The 20,536-nt window shown below is 33.8% G+C and overlaps 2 protein-coding genes across 2 annotated transcripts; both read left to right on the top strand.

Annotated features, from left to right (window-relative positions):
- The first annotated feature begins 842 nt into the window (after positions 1–842).
- On the top strand, positions 843–1,545 carry LOC133293845 (probable histone H2A.5). The gene is made up of 2 exons (XM_061492458.1): positions 843–1,134; positions 1,260–1,545. Exons 1-2 carry the CDS (start codon positions 940–942, stop codon positions 1,479–1,481), a joined length of 417 nt encoding a protein of 138 aa, XP_061348442.1. The 5' UTR covers positions 843–939; the 3' UTR covers positions 1,482–1,545.
- Positions 1,546–12,427: 10,882 nt separating this feature from the next.
- On the top strand, positions 12,428–18,508 carry LOC133293871 (PWWP domain-containing protein 1). The gene is made up of 2 exons (XM_061492493.1): positions 12,428–13,606; positions 15,637–18,508. The coding sequence occupies exons 1-2, from the start codon at positions 12,520–12,522 to the stop codon at positions 18,021–18,023; spliced, it is 3,474 nt and encodes a 1,157-aa protein (XP_061348477.1). The 5' UTR covers positions 12,428–12,519; the 3' UTR covers positions 18,024–18,508.
- Positions 18,509–20,536: the final 2,028 nt, after the last annotated feature.

Here is a 20,536-nt window from a genome sequence, read left to right as displayed (position 1 = left end):
CTGAATTTCAAATTCGAAGATTATTATTTTTATGTAAATTAATGGATTGACGTGATTGTGGTTTTGAATGATTAACACCTTTCACGTTTACACGAAAACAACAAAAATAAAATAAAATTGAGCAATAGATAGAACACACTACACAGCAAATTGTATCATTCATCGTCTAAAAAAAATAGGTTATTTTATGTTAAAATTTTACATGCTCATATAAAATTGAACCTCACGTACTTAGAGCTTGTTTGTATGGATTTGTGAAAAAAGTCATTTTTATGACTTCTTTATTTTAAAAGCGCTTTTTATAAAAGTTACAGTTATTTAGATTTTTAAAAAATATTTAATTTTTGAAAAAAAATATTTAACTTTTGACTTCTGTTTTTTTTAGAAGTTAAAATTTTTAACTTCTGAAAAAAGTAGGTTGTTGACTTTTTAAAAAACAGACATCCAAATAGATTTTTTTCGAGAAGTGTTTTTTTTCCTTAAAAAAGCTCATCCAAACCGGTCCATAAATAAAAAAAATAAAAAATAGTGAAATTTTAACAATCCACTAAAAAAAAAAAAAACTGTCAGGCAATGTAATACTTATATTGAAAGAGGAAATCACCCCGTCGTACGAAGCGGAGCACACGGATAGCCACCGTGTCATAAGAATTAGCCGTGAGATTAAGCAAATCTATCCGTCAATTGAAATTGCAAGTGAAGGTTTGATATGATATTGATTATTGACCGTCGGATCTGGTCCAAAGAGATAGACGGGATCCGGAACATTTGGCATTGATTAGCAGTATTAATATAACTCACCCTCTTCATTAACAGAGTAGCACTTGCAATTACATATTCAAACAAAGCGATAATCTTATTTTCCGCATTCCCTCCAAAGCGAATCGTTTAGCTCCTTTATCGGATCACAGAGAGAGAGAGAGAGAGAGAGAGAGAGCAATGGAGGCACAAGCGAAGGGTGTCGCAGGAAGAAGGGGCGAGAGAAAGAAGGCCGTTTCCAAATCCTCGAAAGCTGGTCTTCAATTCCCGGTCGGTCGCGTCGCCAGGTTGTTAAGGAAGGGTCGTTATTCTCAGCGTTTGGGCACCGGTGCTCCCATCTACCTCGCCGCCGTTCTCGAGTATCTTGCTGCCGAGGTATATATATATTCAATCAATCGAATTGTGGAATTTAATTTTATGTTTCGTTGGTTGGTTGTTTCTTTCGCAATCATTTTTTCCTTTCTTTCTTTAATATTTGAAATGGAGCGCAATTAATGTAGGTGCTGGAATTGGCTGGGAATGCTGCACGAGATAACAAGAAGAACAGGATAAACCCAAGGCATGTGTGTCTTGCTGTGAGGAATGACGATGAGTTAGGGAAATTGCTACAAGGTGTGACCATTGCCAACGGTGGTGTGTTGCCCAATATCAACCCCGTTTTGTTGCCCAAGAACACTGCCACTGCCGACAAGAAAAACCTCCCTTCTAAGAAAATTGATTAGAATTAGTATAATAATCTTTTGTTTTTCTTTTTGTTAAACTTATATGTATATACATGTCAGAAACCTTAACGCTATGTCTTGATTGGTTTGGTTGCCTTCATAAATGTACTAGTTTCGTTTTTAACCGCTTATTAGTAACGTACTATTTGTAATGTGTTTAATTTCACGGTTGATGTTGTTTTACTGCTAATTAGTTCCTAAATGAAGCAATGAATGTCTGGCGTGTTGTCGTTAAATGAAAATAAAACTCTCGTTGAGTATTGGGCTGATGAAAAAACACATAGAACCTTGGATTTCAGAGTTGGGATTAAATACCAAGAGAAAAAAATTTAAAAAAAAGAAAAGAAAGACCTTTGTCAGAATTCATCACAATACATAAGTTGAACTGGGTTTAGCTGATTTTCCAATATGGTATCGTATAGTCCAAAGAAGCACCCAACCCAGAAAAGCATTTTTTTTAATAAGAAGACGATCAATTTCTACATTTGAATTTATCATTTCCAAGTGAAAAAACAAACAAAAAAAACCTCCAACCCATAATCCAATTCAAAATCTCTCATGCTAATGAGTCTTACCATGAACTGATAGAGTGCCATCAATTTAGCAAAGCAGAGTTGTAATCCAATTCAGAATAAAAAGAACCCTAAAAAATGCAGATAACTTAAGAGGTGCCCAAAAGCACGGTGGCCTTGAGGCTGAAGATCGCAGAAGCAAAATCTAAAATTGAAAAGAATGTGATTCTAAGCGATTCCTCCAGAGAGAGAGAGAAAATTAAATTGAAAATCCTTTATTCAAGTCCCGTATTTAATACATGCGGGACTAGTACCACATTTTTTTGTAAAAAATTAACTGAATGTCACGATTGTCAATTTTTTTTTTTCCAAAAAATGACATGTCACCTAACTCGTTACATGTGGACACGTGGCCGAAGATGCATTGCCACGTAAACTGTTATGCAGTGCAATGAGATTACCTAGCTCCGAACGTGCTATACAACATTGCATATTTAATCAACTTTTCTGATATCGGGCAAATGACAAATTTGTTATATTTAATTCATTAACACTCCAAAATTAAATTACATTATTTAATAGTTAAAAAAATTAACATAACTTAAACTAAATTAAATGAAAATGAGTAATTAATAGTTGTAAAATAATTTAAATTAATTATAGTTAATTATTTTAGTTTAATTTAATTTATATTAATTTAAATTATTTTATAATTATTAATTAATCATTTTAAGGAGTGTTAATTATTTTCATTTAATTTTTGAATAATTAAGTAATGTAATTTAATTTAAGAGTATTAATGAATTAAATATAATTTATGTTTGTTAATTATTTTAATTTAATTCAGTCTATATTAATTTAAATTATTTTATGACACATGTGACATGGACAGATTATTTACAAACAGATTGTGCAGTTAATATGGCATATTTTCCTCTCTTTCTCCCTGTAAGTTCCGAATGTACCCAACTAGGTTTGCATTTTCTGTACGGACCAAATTTCACCCGCATGTTTTATGTTTATTCAATCTGCTTATGTGTTTTTATCTGCTTCTACGGGAAATTATGGAGGAGCTCTTGTCAACATGGATGGTGAAGTTATTGGCGTGAACATCATGAAAGTGATGGCTGCTGATGGGTTGAGTTTTTTCTGTACCAATAGACTCTGTGTCTAAAATTATAGAGCATTTCAAGAAAAGAGGGAATGTTATTGGTTTTATCCATACTATTTTTATTGCATATGCAGCATCGGAAAAGAGAATGTAATTTGTTGTAAAATATTGCTGGCTTGTCATTTGTGTTATGTTACAATCAGAAATGATGTTTTACATTCTGAGACGAAGGTGGTTGTGTATTTGTGAATGATATATAATGGATTAGTAAACTAGAAAACAAGTAAATTGTAAACTAGAAAACTGAAAAACTAAAGGGACAGGACAGGGACTGTCATGAGCTATACAACGCTTAATTTGTTAATACAGAAGTTGAACGGAAAGACTACTAAAGGCCACTTCATGCACTTTCTGATGAGAGAATAATGTGTAATCCTCCATCTGAATTGATTTTTCTTAATTCAGGTTATTCATTGTAATTATCCTTACCATGTATTTTTTTCTTTTCTGGAATTATATGCACTGCACTGCGTTCACTAATGCAAGGCAATACTTGAAATTACATGACTTAAATGTTTTTGACAAGGTAACTCCTGGGTCACCTGGTGATTGTGCTGGGTTCCGTCCAGGCGATGTTGTCATTGAATTTGATGGGAAGCCTGTCAAAAGCATGAAGAAGGTATTGGGATATTTTGTATATTATTATTTAATTCTTGTTCTAACATTGCTTTTGAAGTGAGATGATTTGTTAGAAAAAAAACAATTGTACTATAATTTGATGGCTCTTTGGAGTCCTTGGGCTATATTTGGATTGATGAAAAGGAATGGAATGGAATGTAAGGGAATGCAATGTTAACATGATGTGATATGATATGATATGCCTATTTATATATTCTCACGGAGATATAAAACTGTGCCAGGTAAGTGAAGTAATGGGGGACAAAGTAGGGGTGCCCATGAAGGTACTAGTTAAAAGACCGGGGCTCATGAAGTTACTATTTAAAAGAGCAAGTGATAAATTGGTGAGTTTAACTGTGATTCCCGAGGAATTGAATCTCGATGTGTAAAAGGTAGTAGACGCACAAACACACATAAAAGAGGTGCAATTTCTTCCCTTTTTCTTATACTTTATGAATAGTGGGAGTTTTGAATTTTATTGTACTCTTTATTAGCGGTTTCTCTGGTTGTTTCCAATCGTTTCGTAGTTACTTTAATGGATAACTTGGTGATGCGTTTATTTCTGGTAGGCTCAATTCCACTAGAGTCAATCCTGTTGCCAATATTGAATAGCAGCCTGTTTTCTTCAATAAGAAAGTGAGCCCCGTTGACCTTCTGATGGAAAGGGAAGCTTGCTGATGCATGACCTTGTTGATTGGGTTATAAGAGGAGGAAGGGGAATCCTGTTTAATGGATTGTAGCTGAAGCACGGGGAATAATTATTTTACCAGGTGGAAGTTGGTTCTTGTGATTAAAAATTACTGTTTAAATCCTAATATTGAAAGTTTGATTTTTGAATGAATATTCTTGGAAGAATTTGGTCTTCATCAAACTTGAATGGAAATTGTGAAAATAATGTGTTTGTCAAAAAAAAAAAAAAAAAACTATTTAAACTGGGATTCAGATTATTCGAACAATGGTTAGGAATTTCGTCTGACAAGATTGTTTTGAACCACCTTTCGGAAAAAAGTTTTGGACCGACCTATTCTTCCAACTCCCCACACCCCCCTTTTATTTTCATTTGTAAGATTTAAATTATACTCTGAGAGGCCAGGGTCTTGTTCTCGGCAGTGTTTTAAAATCCTACCCCATCTCCCGGGTTGACCCGGGTCAACCCTAATCCCTCCCCTCTAAGGGTTGGGGTCACAAGTTAGACTCTATATGCACATCGACCCCTCCAACCCTCAAAATCCAGCCGGGTTTCAGTAACTCTCGGGTCAGAGGGGTAAAAGGGGGCCACTGCATGTTTTTTTTTTTTAAGAAAATTCCATGAAACAACGTCATTTTATTAAAAAAATAAAATAAAAATGCTTGCAAACCAAAATTTAATCGTTCTCTTCTCTCCCAACGACCTAGACTTGTGGTATCTTGATACTTTGGTATCATTAGAATATGAGTTTTGTACTTTGGTATCTTGATACTTTAATTAGGTTGTATACTATTGACTTGTGGCTATAATTGGTGAATTATATTAAGTATATTTTGAATTTTTGATGATTGGTGATTGGTGATTTTTTTTTAACATTTTCATATAGGATATATATATATATATTTATATTTTTTTAATATATAAAACCGGGTCAGCGTAATGACCCCGTGACCCGTGACCTCGGCGGGTCGATGGCCGGGCCGGGTTTTTAAACACTGATTTTAGGGTGTTTTGATGTCAAGAATCCAAGAAAATTGTTATCACAAAATCAAAAACAAACAATAGAATTAAATTTCTATACATCAAAGGTAGAAAACAAGATTCATATTTTAATTTTTTATTATATAATTCAAAAACTTATATGGTGACGGTACTTTTTTTTATGGTTATTCAACATTAATGAGATTTAAATTTCTTGGACTGAATAATAATCTTGTTGATGAAGATTCTTTTAGGCTAGTTTGAAGTTGCTCTTCTATAAATCTCTCATGGAACAAGGTGAAGGGTGGATTGACACCCAAATCAAAATTTATATAAGCAAGTTAAAGATGGAGAAGATCATTTACTTGAATACCCTTATTTATGGCAGTAAATATTGTTAATTAGTGTTAGAATGAGGTCAGCTGAGATAGCATTGTAGGGATATTTGAAGTGCAGTTAATAATTTCTCTTAAGCTACTTTCTTCATGGCGAAGAATAAACTACTAGAAAATGCTTTATTATCGATGAAATTTTTCGACGGAAAAAATTCCGTTGAAATTATTGACGAAATTTTCTACGGAATCTGTTTTCCGTCAAAAATTTCAACGGAAAATAGATTCTGTCAAAAAATTTCGACAGAAAAAGGATTCCGTCGAAAGTTTTCGAAGGAAAAAAGAATTCCGTCGAAAACTTTTGAAAAAAATAAAAGAAAAAAAATTAAATTGTGGCATTTTCGATTACGTCGAAGATTTTCGACGGAAATGAAATTCCGTTGAAGATTTTTAAAAAAATAAAAGAAAAAAAATTAAATTTTGTGGACTTTTCGACGGAATTTTGATTCCGTCGAAGATATTTGAAAAAAAAAAGAAATTAAATTGTGTGGGCTTTTCGACAGAATTTTAAATCCGTCGAAAATTTTCGATAGAAAAGTAATTTCGTCGAAGATTTTTGAAAAAAATCAAAAGAAAAGTAAATTAAATTTTTCCGGCTTTTCAACGGAATTTTAATTCCATCAAAGATTTTGAAAAAATAAAAAGAAAAAGAAATTAAACTTTGTGGGCTTTTCGACGGAAAGGGAATTCCGTCGAAGATTTTTGAAAAAAGAAAAAGAAAAAGAAATTAAATTTTTTGGGCTTTTCGACGAAATTTCGATTGCGTCGAAGATTTTCGACAGAAGAGGAATTCCGTCGAAGATTTTTCAACAAAATAAAAAGAAAAAGAAATCAAATTATATGGGCTTTTCGACATAAAAAGAATTCCGTCGAAGATTTTTGAAAAAAATCAAAAGAAAAAGAAATTAAATTTTTTGGGCTTTTCGACGGAAAAGGAATCCGTCGAAGATTTTTGAAAAAAATAAAAGGAAAAAGAAATTAAATTTTGTGGGCTTTTCGACGGAAAAGAAATTCCTTCGAATATTTTTGAAAAAAAAAAAAAAAAAATTAATTTTTTTTTCTTTTCGACGGAATTTCAATTCTGTCGAAGTTTTTCGACGGAAAAAGAATTCCGTAGAAGACTTTTGAAAAAAATAAAAAGAAAAAGAAATTATATTTGTTGGCTTTTCGACGCAATTTTGATTCCGTCGAAGATTTTCGACGGAAAAGAAATTCCTTCGAAGATTTTTGAAAAAAATAAAAAGAAAAAGAAATTAAATTTTGTGGGGTTTTCGACGAAATTTCGATTCCGTCGAAGATTTTCGACGGAAAAGAAATTCCATTGAATATTTTTTGAAAAAAATAAAAAGAAATAGAAATAAAAAATTTTGGGCTTTTCGACGAAATCTCAATTCCGTCGAAGATTTTTGACGGAAAAAGAATTATGTCGAAGATTTTTGAAAAATATAAAAAGAAAAAGAAATTAAATTTTGTAGGCTTTTGGACGGAATTTCGATTCCGTCGAAGATTTTCAACGGAAAAGGAATCCGTCGAAGATATTTGAAAAAAATAAAAAGAAAAAGAAATTAAATTTTGTGGGCTTTTCGACGGAATTTCGATTCCGTCGAAGATTTTCGACGGAAAAAGAAAAGAAAAAGAAATTATATTTTTTGGGCTTTTCGACGTAAAAGGAATTTCGTCGAAGATTTTTGAAAAAAATAAAAAGAAAAAGAAATTAAATTTTTTGGGCTTTTCGACGGAAAAGTAATTCCGTTGAAGACTTTTGAAAAAAAAAGGAAAAAGAAATTAAATTTTTTGTGCTTTTCGACGGAATTTGAAATCCGTCGAAAATCTTCGAAGGAAAAGGAATTCCGTCGAAGATTTTTTTTTTTTAAAATAAAGAAATTAAATTTTTTGGTCTTTTCGACGTAATTTCAATTCCGTCGAAGATTTTCGACGGAAAAGGAATTCCGTCAAAGATTTTTGAAAAAAATAAAAAAAGAAAAAGAAATTATATTTGTAACTTTTTTACGGTTAGCAAAATCAAACTTATTGAACTAATGACCTGCATTAATGGTTTTCAATTCCATCTGTTTGTGTATTTTTTTTTTAGAAAGTCAAAAATTCAAAATTATAAATTTTTAGTACATATGTGTCCTATATACAATCTGAGAGTCAGATGGACCCATGTAGGTATAACAGGTTGATCATTCAATGAACTCAACTAGCTTTGAGAAAATAAAGCATTGATAATGCTCTGTGTTGTCATTTGATGGATTGGGCGTAATGGTCCCAAGCCCATTTATGTCAGTGGTTATGTTGGGCCTGATGGGTCGTACACAAATACCTTAAGTTGTCTTGAATTCTAGCATATGTGGTTTGGGCACAATATGGCATAATGGGCCTAAGTTGGAAAAGCCCACATATTGGGCCAAGAGAGAGTAGTATATGACAAGGAATTTTGTACACATAATTATATTAAGATCATACGATTTTGATATGTTATTCACTTTCATTATATTTATTTATCAGGTTCAAAACATAAACCGATATTAATTTTGTAGAGAGAAATAAAAAAAACAGCCTTAAAAGCAATTCCGTCGACAATTGAGACAATAGTTTTCGACAAAATTTAATTAGATTTTCGTCAAAATTTTTGGACGGAATTTGTTTTCGTCGAAAATCATTACAAGATTTTTTGGCGGAATTTTATTCATTTTCTGTCGAAAATTTTCGACGGAATTTGTTTTCTGTCAAAAATCCTTACAAGATTTTTCGACAGAATTTCATTCATTTTTCGTCGAATTTTTTTAACGGAATTTGTTTTCCGTCGAAAATTATTAAAAGATTTTTCGACGGAATTTCATTCATTTTCCGTTGAAAATTTCGACAGAATTTGTTTTTCGTCAAAAATTATTAAAAGATTTATCTACAGATTTTCATTCATTTTCTGTCAAAAATTTCGACGGAATTTGTTTTCCGGCGAAATTTTCCACAGAAATTATTCCGTCAAATTTCCGTCGAATTTTTTCGACGGAATCTCTAATTCTGTCGAAATAATTGTTACCCACGAAGACATACTCGACGACTTTATTTCCGTCAAAAATTCCGTCAAAAATGTCATTTTCGACGGAATTTTTCCGTAGAAAAAAAAGCATTTTCTAGTAGTGATATAAGAATAGGCTTATTGAATCTCTCAATGTACATGGCTCAAATAATTGGTTCAAAACAAACACAAAAAGAAATAAAGAATTCTTAATGTTTTTTAAACAGTAAGGATATATAAAACAAGGGATTTGCATTTGTCATTTAACATGACACAACAAACTTTCCTACACACACAACATTTTGTGGGGCCCACACTTTTTGAAGAAAAAAGAAAAAAAAGAAAATTACGGCACGCAAAATGAATCTCTATAACATTACACAATCATTTTTCCTACAACATAACTCTTATGAAACCCATAAAACAATTGCTCCAACCATATATGTTGAGAACGAGACGTTTTACATCACTAGCATGCTTTCATACACAGTAATTTTTTTTTATATACAATGTAAACTTCATATTTGCAAAGAAGTCATGTAAAACGATTTATCAAATAAATATGTTACTATAATCTATGTAGCACCAATACGACACGCGACACGTGACACGACACGACACGACACGACACTCCGACACGTCAATCCTAAAAAATTATGGATTTCGACACGTTGGGACACGTTTTAATATTAAATAATATTTTTAATTTATATAGTGTATATTCCATTTAATATTTAATAATTTAACAAAAAAATGAAACTGAATTAATAATACCTATCAATACGTTATAAAGATGGAAGCTTTAATCAAAAAAATAAGAACTGGGATGAGAGAGAGATATAACATCAGATAGAGAGATCAAATCATATTAGAGAGAGATCAGAGAGAAGAAGATACAACAAGAGCGTGATAGGAATTGATAACAATGATGCTGAGATGATCTCTTATCTACTTAAGGGGAAAAAAGACAAAAAGATAAAATTGATATGATCAGGTGGAAGCTTTATTAATATATTTTAACTTTTAAAAAAATTTAAAAAAATTAAAAAAAATTAATTTTTTTTTATGAAAATGCCATTTGACCGTGTCAGACACGGTCAAATTCGCGTGTCGGAATGGTCAACGTGTCGGAAAAAGTCAACCGCGTGTCCGACATCGTGTCGGACCCGACTTTTCCTGTTTTTACAGGTGTCCGTGCTTCCTTGACTATAATTATAGTTCAGCAAGTGTAATATCCTAGAAAAATAATATTAATTTATAATATGATAAATTAATAATAGTAATAAATTATAAATTAGTAGTAATAATAATAATGTGTGATAAATTGTGATTGTTTGAATTATTAATTAATTGATCATTTGTTCATTAATGTTTGACTGATTGATTAGTAATGTGATTGGATTAGGATGAGTTAACAATCTTTATTTGATTAGATATAATGAGTCGGCAATATTCTGAGTCATAAGAAATTAAGAATAAAACAGAAATAAAGTATGAAGCCAATATCTGAGCCAAATACATCAATGAAGAATAAGGAAAATAAATTGCATGAAACTCATATCCCAGCCCAAAACTTCAACTATAAATAGAGGCATAGCCTAACCAAATCAATTCACTTTCAATCCTCAGTATTTCTCCTCTGCTACTCTCTTCTTACCTCAAAATTTTATTTATTTATTTTAATTTAGTCACAACCGCTTCTCTTCCCCAAATTTCTATAAGGTAGCAAACATGGAGACCAGGTAATCCTAATCTCTAGATGCTCTTAGGTTAGTTTTATATGAAATTTAGAGTAATTATATATGATTTACGTTGGGAATAATATTGGATTAATATATTAATTTTATTCTTATTTGGTATAATTCCAATCTGTAGTTAAGTTTATTTAAAATCTATTATATGTAATTCTAATCCCTAGGGAGTCAAGGGATAGCTTTATATGAATTTTTGTTAGTGAGATTCTTTTTTTTTTTTTTTGGAGTTACCCAACCCTAATTATCTCTTTGAGACGAGTTGGCTCCCTCCGGTATCCCCACGAGCTTCGACTCTTTGAGCCGGCTATGAGACTAATCCGGAGTGCGGGGAAACAGTGATGGCTAAAGGTTCAGCCCCCTCCCCAAGAATGCATTCAGCAGTGAGGATAACGACTCTGATCTTTAGGGTGTCACAAGTTAGTTTTATTTGAAGATTTTTATATGTACCTCTTAATCCTTAGAGCATCATATGTTAAATTATATATGTTGGGAATTTTATTGGGCTTAATTTTAAAATCATTTAATAATATAGCAGTGAGGATAACAACTCAGATTTTTTTTAGTTAGTCATAAATATTATGTATCAAAATGTAGTCTTTGATTTTATTTGAATCTAATAGAGTTAGCCTTGCACTTGTCCCTGCACAGGTGAGGCGGTAACATTTCCCCAAATTAGTTTTAGATTAGCTTTTGCATTAAATATAAGATCTTAATAAATAATTAAATATTATTTTTTAAAATATTTTCTCTATTATAGGAATATTTTATTGTTGTTAAAATTATTAGAAATTTGGGAATGTTACAAAATGGTATCAGAGCCCTGATTCGACTTGATCCCAGAGTTAAATAAATAATTAAGTATATAAAAATAATTTTTTATAAAATTAAATAATAAGATAGATAAATAAAATGACGAGAGTTGGATAGTAAAGGGGTTTCTTATTATCCTTTCATTGTACTTTACTGTTATAGTATATATATTGCTCTTTAAATTGTTTATATGTTATCTTTAGCAATATATTTTGTTTTAATAAGAGTAATTAGATTTATTTAAGATTTTTAGAGTTGTCCTTGAATTGATTAAAAATTTTCTAGCAAATGAAGGATAAATAAATATTTCTATTTGTTTAAAGAAGATGTGCATTTTGAAAGAAAAAAAATAGCTTGGTTAAAGTCCACAGTTCATTACTTTGTAGTGTATTAAATTCATTGCATCGTACGTGTTCTTGTTTTCTTAATTATGCATGACTCTTGGTTGTTTGCTTACTTCTTTTAAGTTTTGAGGACGAAACTTCTTTTAGATATGATGAGTCAGCAATATTTTGAGTCATAAGAAATTAAGAATAAGGTAAATATCCTTTTTAGTCCCTGACAATATTCAGGAAAGTTTTTTCAGTCCCTGGCAATAAAAAAGGGACAAATTGGTCCCTAATTAGATATGGTATTTATGTAATTTTAATTTATTTCAGTGTTATAATGGTCTTTATATTTATAATTTTTTAAAATTTTAATACCAAAACGACGTCATTTTAAAAATAAATACAGATAATTTATCTGCAGTAACGGCAGAAATATTTCTCTCACAACTTAACTCATGTTAATAACAAAAGACTCTCGGGAAGTTAGGCTATCACGCGCGTGCATAGAGGGTGCATTTACATTCACGAATCACGTCCCAATAAATTCATTTTAATTTTATTGCACATAGAAAAATGAAAAAACAAAATTAAAATTAGAAGAAGAAAATTAACCCGTCTAGAATTTTCACTTTCCTCTCTCTCTCTCACCAGACCGTAGAAATGAAATGTGGCACGCTTCCTGCGTTGCAAGTGGAACCATTTTACTCCTCTGTTTGTAGGGTTTGGGGAATTTCCTCTCTGCGTCGATAATACCAGTGATGAGCGACGGTTTTGAATTTCACTTACAAGATTCCCAAGATAATACTGCCGTTACGGAAACCGGAGATGGAAAGTGTTCGATGCTCCGAGTCGCTGATGAAGCTAGCGATTCTTGTTTGGAGCATGGTTCGAGAGCTACGGTGAGTGAGCTTCACGCTAGGGTTTCTCGAAATGCGAAATCTGAGGATGTTGCTTCGACAGAAGAGTTTAGGGTCAGGGTTCGTTCCGAGTGTGATGGTGGACGCGCAGGTAATACAACCACCGTCGATCGGTTTGAAGATGAAAATGAGGAAATTGTTGGGCGTCGTAATCGAGAAGATGCCGAGAAATTTCCTGGTTCTGATAGCAATTCTCTGTTATCGGAATTCGATGAGTACGTGGCAGGTGAGAGAAATGGAGGAGTGAGAGCCGTAGTGACGAGGGATCTAAGATATGGTTTTGAAGTGGGTGATATGGTTTGGGGAAAGGTGAAATCTCACCCATGGTGGCCCGGCCACGTATACAATGAAGCATTTGCATCACCCTCGGTGCGTCGCACGAAGAGGGAAGGCCATGTGTTGGTAGCTTTCTTCGGCGATAGCAGTTATGGGTGGTTTGAACCGGCCGAACTTATCCCGTTTGATTCCAATTTCGCTGAGAAATCGCAGCAGACGAATTCTAGAACATTTTTGAAGGCCGTGGAAGAGGCCGTTGATGAAGCATGTAGGAGGTGTTGTCTTGGGTTGGCTTGTAGATGTAGGAACCCTAGTAATTTTTGTCCAACAAGTGTTGAAGGGTACTTTTCAGTTGATGTGCCTGACTATGAGCCAGGAGGGTTCTATTCTGATAATCAGATTAGGAAGGCAAGAAATAGTTTTAAACCAAATGAAACTCTTGCTTTCGTAAAGCAGTTGGCCCTGGCTCCACATGATGGCGACCATGGTAGCATTGGCTTCACTAAGAATAAGGCTACGGTTTTTGCTTATCGAAAGGCAGTGTTTGAGCAATATGATGAGACTTATGCCCAGGCTTTTGGAGTGCAGCCATTGCGCCCTTCTCATCCTCAGAATAATCCACTCGATCAGCCTGTGAGACAGCCTCCTAGAGGTATATATACACCCTTCCTGTACCTCCTCCTAGGAGTTCTGGTTTATTGTAGTTTTTGTGAAAGGTTGCACAGGTGAAGGTTTTATTGGAAAATGTATGCCACAAAATATATAGTGCTTCTTTCATTGCTTATTTGCTCGTGCTGACACATGTCCCTATCTCCAACTTATTTTCATGACCACTGGACCATATTGTATTTCAGTATATGAGTTGTTTATGTCACTGTTATCAGAGAATTGACTAAATCTTTGTAGATCTGTGGCTGTGAACTGTAGCAGTAGAGTGATTAAGAATATACAAGTCTTGAGTGTTGGTTGAGTGTTTAGACAAAGTCTGAAGTGAATATATTAGTGTTTAGACATTCTTTGATACTGAACATTGTGTTTTGGTTAAGTGTTGGTTGTTATTGTGGAGATAGTAGGTCAAGATTCTATATGATAAAAGTTTGAATCATTCTGATGTTATGCTCACTAGCTGAAATGTTCCTTGTGCAAGTCTGAGAATCATTTATAAGATTACAATCTAAAATATATGACCATTTATGTTTCTTGATAGGTGTTGTGCCATCATACGAAATAAGATTAGGTTCATAGTTGTCAATATGCAGAGCGGCCAACCCAAAATAAAAAATTTATAGTAGGATGACGACTTCACCTAAGATAATGTGAATTTTTTTTTATTTATACTACATACATATTAATACTCAAAAATAAATACGCAAAATTAAAGACATATCATTAACAATCAAAAGTCGTAGTCTAGATACACAATCACCATCAATCCAAGGCATAATTAACAAGAAGAAACTGAGGCTGAAGCTGAGTTTCTGGGATGGGCTGGTTGTGACTTAGATGATGCCATGGTTGCATCAAAGAGGGGCTGGAATTAATAATCAACAGCAAAAAGAGACAGAGCAGAGGATGTGTTTCGCCGCAAAAAGAAACAGAGGATGGAATATGGAAGAAGTTGCAGCAAAAACAAAGGAAGACCTGTGAGTATGATCTATGAACAGAGTCTGGAAGAATGAGCAGACTCAAACTCAACAGAGAATAAGGGGCTGCCAGAAAATGTGATGGGTTGCTGAAAAATCAAGGACTTCGCTGGAAAATGTGTTGCCTGCAGGAGATGGGTGGTGCAAAGGAACAGAGCAGCAACCTTGTGCATCTTCTTTGAGGAATGTATATTCATTCTGGTAAGGGAAAGCGTATGAAATTTCAAAAATCACCTAAAAAATATGAGGGGGAGTCAGACAAAAAGGGGGATAATGGTTATTTAACGAGTGGCAATGATTTGTCTGCTATTTTCTGGTGACACAAGCCGCTATCACATCTCCACAAAAAATGGAACATGATGCTATGCCGTTGGGTTAGGAAGGAAATTGAGGGGTTTGAGTTGTCATGCAAGACAAAGATAAGTTTAGTAAGAATGTATTTGGGAGAAAATTAGATTAGCTCCTATTGATGAGAGGATGACAGAAACTGGCCTAAGGGTAAGGTGGTTTGGTCATGTGGGAAGAAGACCAGAGGAATGGAAGATGGTTAGATTAAAGTGGTAGAGGAAGACAGAAGAAAACATTTGGAGAAACCTTTATACAAAAACCTTAGTCTAAATGATTTTATTGAAAAATTGGTTTTTTATAGAGCCCAATGGTGGCACTTGATCCATGTAGCCAACCCCACTTAGTGGGATTGGACTTGATCGTTGTTCTTAATCACTTTGATACAAATGTTTTAAGTTTATAGAGCCTTGTTAATATGATTATGTTTTCTCTATATCTTTGCAAAATGTTAGATAATTAATTTGAACTTTACGGCGGCTGGGCTGTTTGCATTTTATAAGCTTGTTAATTTGACGATTAATTTGTGTTTACATTGTAAGATCTTGTAATTTATCCCCTTGCTTATATAAGGATGTTAATTTATGTGGAATGAATATCAAGCTTATTGCTGTCTGTCAAGCTATTCAAAGCCATTTCATATGTTATTGCCTCCTTTTAATCTTTTTTTAATGGTTTTTGCTCTGTTCTCCAGCTCCTTTGAGTGGTCCTCTGGTGATAGCTGAAGCTTTGGGTGGTGGGAAGAACACTACCAAATCTATTAAAGTTAAGGACAATTTGAAAAAAGATAGATACCTTTTTAAACGGCGAGATGATCCAACTAACTCTTTCCAGTTAGAATACAGGGAAGAGACCCCTGATGCAGCTGGGCAATATGTATTTCAGAAGAGGACTCCAGCTGTGCCTGTGGCGCCTCATAATTTAGAAAAGAATGCAGACACAGGGTTTATTAGCCATGATGGTGCAACTTCAACTTCAGATGCCAAAGGAGCTTTAATACGTCAGGTTCAAGGAGATTGCAGTGGTCTTACATCCCCAGCCATTTCCTCTGATGCAAAACCTCATCTTGACAAGGGGAAGGAATCTTTTGAAGAAATGACTCACAACTTTGAACAGGATAATATTTCAAGTAAAAGCATGGGTAGGTCTGATTTATCAGGGGAGTTAACATTACGAAGCACGGTTAATGAGACATCTCAACCATCCCATCTTGAGAGCAAAATTTCTGTTGATGTTAAATGTGATGGGAATGCAAAATTGTCGGGACCATGTAAAGATTCTAAGCAAACAGAGCAGGGACTTCAGACTATTGCTGATGGAGGAAATGATATGCATCAAGTTGAGAGCGAAAATAATGTGTATAGTTCACCAGTTGAAGCAAAGCATCACGAAATCAGCGCTGTGAAGAAGATAAAAAGTCTTAAGCGACCTGCAGATGACTTGAACTCTAAGGCTTCTGCTATTTGGGAGAGAAAGAAGAAAAGGAAAAAGGATTTAAATTTGCAACCAACCTCAGCGCATCTGGAGAAGCACTCTACTACTGAAAAATCTTTACACCTTTCAGGAAAATTGACAGGAAAATCTGTATCACTTGGTTTGGATCATAGAGAGCATTCTAAGGATTTTCGTGCAGAACAAGTGCAGGTAGATGTTAGTGACCGTAATTTTCCACCCATGGATACCATAGGAGATACTAATTTTGAAGTGCCACAACTTTTGGGTGATTTGCAAGCTCTTGCTTTGGATCCTTTTCATGGCATTGAGAAAAAAATCCCTTCAGTTGTTCAGCAGTTCTTTTTGCGGTTCAGATCTCTTATTTACCAAAAAAGCTTGTTTTTATCACCACCAACAGAGAATGAAGCTCCTGAAGTTCGAGTTACTAAATCTCCTTCGAGTGTCAGGGCATCTGACAATTCTGATGATCATGTCAGAACTTCACCACTTGTAAAACCTGTAAAACATATTGTTCGGCTTGATGATCCCACAAAAGCTGGGCGGAAAAGGGGCCCCTCTGATCGCCAAGAAGAAATTGTTGCAAAGAGGTTGAGGAAAATCAAGGATATAAAGGCGCTAGCTGCAGAGAAGGCAGCGGCCAGCCAGAAAACTTCTGAATCCCGGCGAGAAGAGGGAAAAGAATCCTTGTCCCAGGCTCCACCCAAGTTGGCAAAACCAGACTCGACCAGGAAAGTGAACCGTTCAGCGAAGGCAGTTGATCCCACCACACTGGTGATCAAGTTTCCTCCTCAAACATCACTTCCATCTGTTGCAGAGCTGAAGGCAAGGTTTGCTCGCTTTGGCCCAATGGATCAATCAGGTTTCCGTATATTTTGGAAGTCCTCAACTTGCCGTGTTGTTTTCTTGCACAAAGCTGATGCACAAGCTGCATATAAATATTCTGTAGCCAACCAATCCTTATTTGGCAGTATGGGTGTGAGGTGCTTCCTTCGAGAATCTGGGGATTCTGCACCTGAATTTCCTGAAGCTGCCAAGGCTAGGGGAGATGATGATGCCAATGAAACACCTCGGGTCAAGGATCCTGCAGTGGTTCATCGCCAGATACCAGTTTCATCACTACAACCTCTTCCACAGCCAATGAACCAGCTCAAATCCTGCCTGAAGAAATCTACAGGTGATGAGTCAGGTCAAGTTACTGGCAATGGAGGTAGTAGTAGAGGAAACCCACGTGTAAAATTCATGTTAGGTGGGGAAGAAAGTAGTAGGGGAGAGCAATTAATGGTGGGTAATAGAAACAACTTCAACAATGCTAGTTTTGCTGAGGGTGATGCACCTCCTGTTGCAATGGATTTTAATACTAAGAATCTTCAAAAGCTCACTTCTCAACCTCCGTTGCCTATTCTTCCTCTTGCACCTCAGTTTACAAAATCCCCACAACATAATTTGCGTAATTCTGAATTTGCAATGCCACCCAGAAACATCCCCAATTTTATTAACACCACAGCATCAGCTACTTCAACCACAGTTGATGTATCACAGCAGATGATAAGCCTTTTGACGAGGTGCAACGATGTTGTGACTAACCTGACGAGTTTATTAGGCTATGTGCCATACCATCCACTTTGATAAAAATGGAGCCTTACCCGACGTTACACCATATCCCATCCAATTGAAATTCGCGCGAGTTTGGATTGTGGGTGACTTGATCCAGGAAATGCAAGAAATACAATACAATCGTGGAAGAGCGCGCGGAATCATGTTGGGGCCGAGAGTGGTTTTTTTTTTTTTTTTTTTTTTAGGTTTTTGGGTTCTGAACATTGACAGTTGCATCTTCTTTTTAGTTACCTTTTTTTTTTCGTTTTCTTTTTTATTTAAATCACTTTTGGGGTGCGAGATGGTACTTCGTTGATGTATCAACCCTAACGGCCCACAGATGCTCTCATGTACCTATGTACTCACCTGAAAGAGGCTTTGGGGTATTGTTTAGATTACCTTCTCCTCGCAACGCTAATATTTGGAGTTCCGGACTCCTTTCTCTTCCCGTGGTTTTGGGTCTCATTGCGTGAGAATTGAGAATGAGACATTGCAATTCATAAGGGCCTACTGGCCAACCAATGTGGTATGATATTGTGGTATTATTAAAATAATCTAACGGTATGAAGTTTGAGATGTGAGAGTGAGACTACTCATGGGCAGAGTTTATTCCTAAGTCAATGGACATTGAAATCCAATTAAAAAAAACAAAAACAAATTAAGGGTATGTTTGATTATGTTCTGGATTTTTTTTTCTTAAAATTCTTTTATAGAATAATCAATAAAAATGAAAAGTATTTTTTCATCATCGAAGATAAAATTATCTCCAGTAAGCTCAAAATGACGTCGTTTTGGGGTTATATGATTAAAAATTATACCTGTACAAAAAAAAGATTAAAAAATTATAATTATAAAAACTAATATAACTCTGCAATATATTAGAATTACAAACACCTTGATTTTCGTTTCAAAACGATGTTATTTTGGATTTAACGGAGATAATTTATCTCCATTGACTGGAAAAATTCTTTACCCTTAATAAAACAAGTGTTTTTTTATATTATTATTTTTTGGAAGTTATAGTCAAATCATGAAATAAAAATAATTAAGATATATTCTCTAAATTTGATTTAAAAAAAAAGAGAATTATAATTTTTAATTTTTTTGTACAAAACAGGTTTTATCAAACTTTTTTTTCTTCTGAAAATTAAAAAATTATTTTTCGAAACAGATATTAATTGTGATAAATTATAATATTAATTTATAATATAATAAATTATAAATTAGTAGTAATAATAATAATGTGTGATAAATTGTGATTGCTTGAAATATTAATTGGTTGATCATTTGTCCATTAATGTTTGATGGATTGATTAATAATGTGATTGGATTAGGATGAGTTAGCAATCTTTATTTAATTAGATATGAAGAGTAAGCAATATTCTGAGTCATAAGAAATTAAGAATAAAAAGAAAATAGTGTATGAAATCAATATCTGTGCCAGATACATCAATGAAGAATAAGGAAAATAAATTGCATGAAACTTATATCCGAGTCCAAAACTTCAACTATAAATAGAGGCCTAGCCTAACTAAATCAATTCACTTTCAATCCTCCTTATTTTTCTCCTATGCTACTCTCTTCTTACCTCAATTTTATTTATATTTTAATTTAGTCACAACCGCTTCTCTTTTCCAAATTTCTAGAAGGTAGCAAACATGGAGACCAGGTAATCCTACTATCTAGATGCTCTTAGGTTAGTTTTATATGAAATTTAGACTAATTATATATGATTTATGTTGGGTATAATATTGGATTAATATATTAATTTTATTCTTATTTGGTATAATTCCAATCTTTAGGTAACTTTATTTAAAATCAAGAATTACATATAATAGATTTTAAATAAAGTTACCTAAAGATTGAAATTATACCAAAAAAGAATAAAGTAAATATATTAATCCAATATTATTCCCAACGTAAATCATATATAATTAATCTAAATTTCATAAAAAACTAACTTAAGAGCATCTAGAGATTAGGATTACCTAGTCTCCATGTTTGCTACTTTCTAGAAATTTAGAAAAGAGAAGCGGTTGTGACCAAATTAAAATAAATAAATAAAATTGAGATAAGAAGAGAGTAGCAGAGGAGAAAAATAAGGAGGATTGAAAGTGAATTGATTTGGTTAGGCTAGGCCTCTATTTATAGTTGAAGTTTTGGGCTCGGATATAAGTTTCATGCAATTTATTTTCCTTATTCTTCATTGATGTATCTGGCACAGATATTGGTTTCATACACTATTTTCTTTTTATTCTTAAGAGTAAATACCTTTTTAGTCCCTGACAATATTCAGGAAGGTCTTTTCAGTCCCTGGCAATAAAAAAAGGGACAAATTGTCCCTAAAATAACAAAAAGGGGGCCACGTTGGTCCTTCTGTTAACTCTATCGTAACGGCCAAAATAACGGTGCCCATGTGGCACGTTAATGTGATGACGCGGCTTGTACGTTTTGACAGCGTGGAGATACGACGACGTTTTGTTGGGTTGAGAGCTTTCCAAGTTTCTTGAATTCATCAGGACCATAGAACTTTCCCTCAAAGACAG

Source organism: Gastrolobium bilobum, unplaced genomic scaffold, assembly GCF_033153095.1.
Source record: "Gastrolobium bilobum isolate Gb01-03AN ecotype WA unplaced genomic scaffold, APGP_CSIRO_Gbil_v1 utg4431, whole genome shotgun sequence".
NCBI lineage: Eukaryota > Viridiplantae > Streptophyta > Magnoliopsida > Fabales > Fabaceae > Gastrolobium > Gastrolobium bilobum.
The sequence above is the reverse complement of the archived record's forward strand: the minus strand, read 5'-3'. Positions and strand labels throughout refer to the sequence as shown.

What these genes read in the sequence shown, in the direction of transcription:
- LOC133293845 (XM_061492458.1), top strand. Translation starts at nt 940, where the DNA reads ATGGAGGCACAAGCGAAGGGTGTCGCAGGAAGAAGGGGCGAGAGAAAG. An exon ending in TCGAGTATCTTGCTGCCGAG is followed by an intron (nt 1,135 to 1,259) that starts GTATATATATAT and finishes CAATTAATGTAG; the next exon opens with GTGCTGGAATTGGCTGGGAA.
- LOC133293871 (XM_061492493.1), top strand. Translation starts at nt 12,520, where the DNA reads ATGAGCGACGGTTTTGAATTTCACTTACAAGATTCCCAAGATAATACT. An exon ending in TGTGAGACAGCCTCCTAGAG is followed by an intron (nt 13,607 to 15,636) that starts GTATATATACAC and finishes TCTGTTCTCCAG; the next exon opens with CTCCTTTGAGTGGTCCTCTG.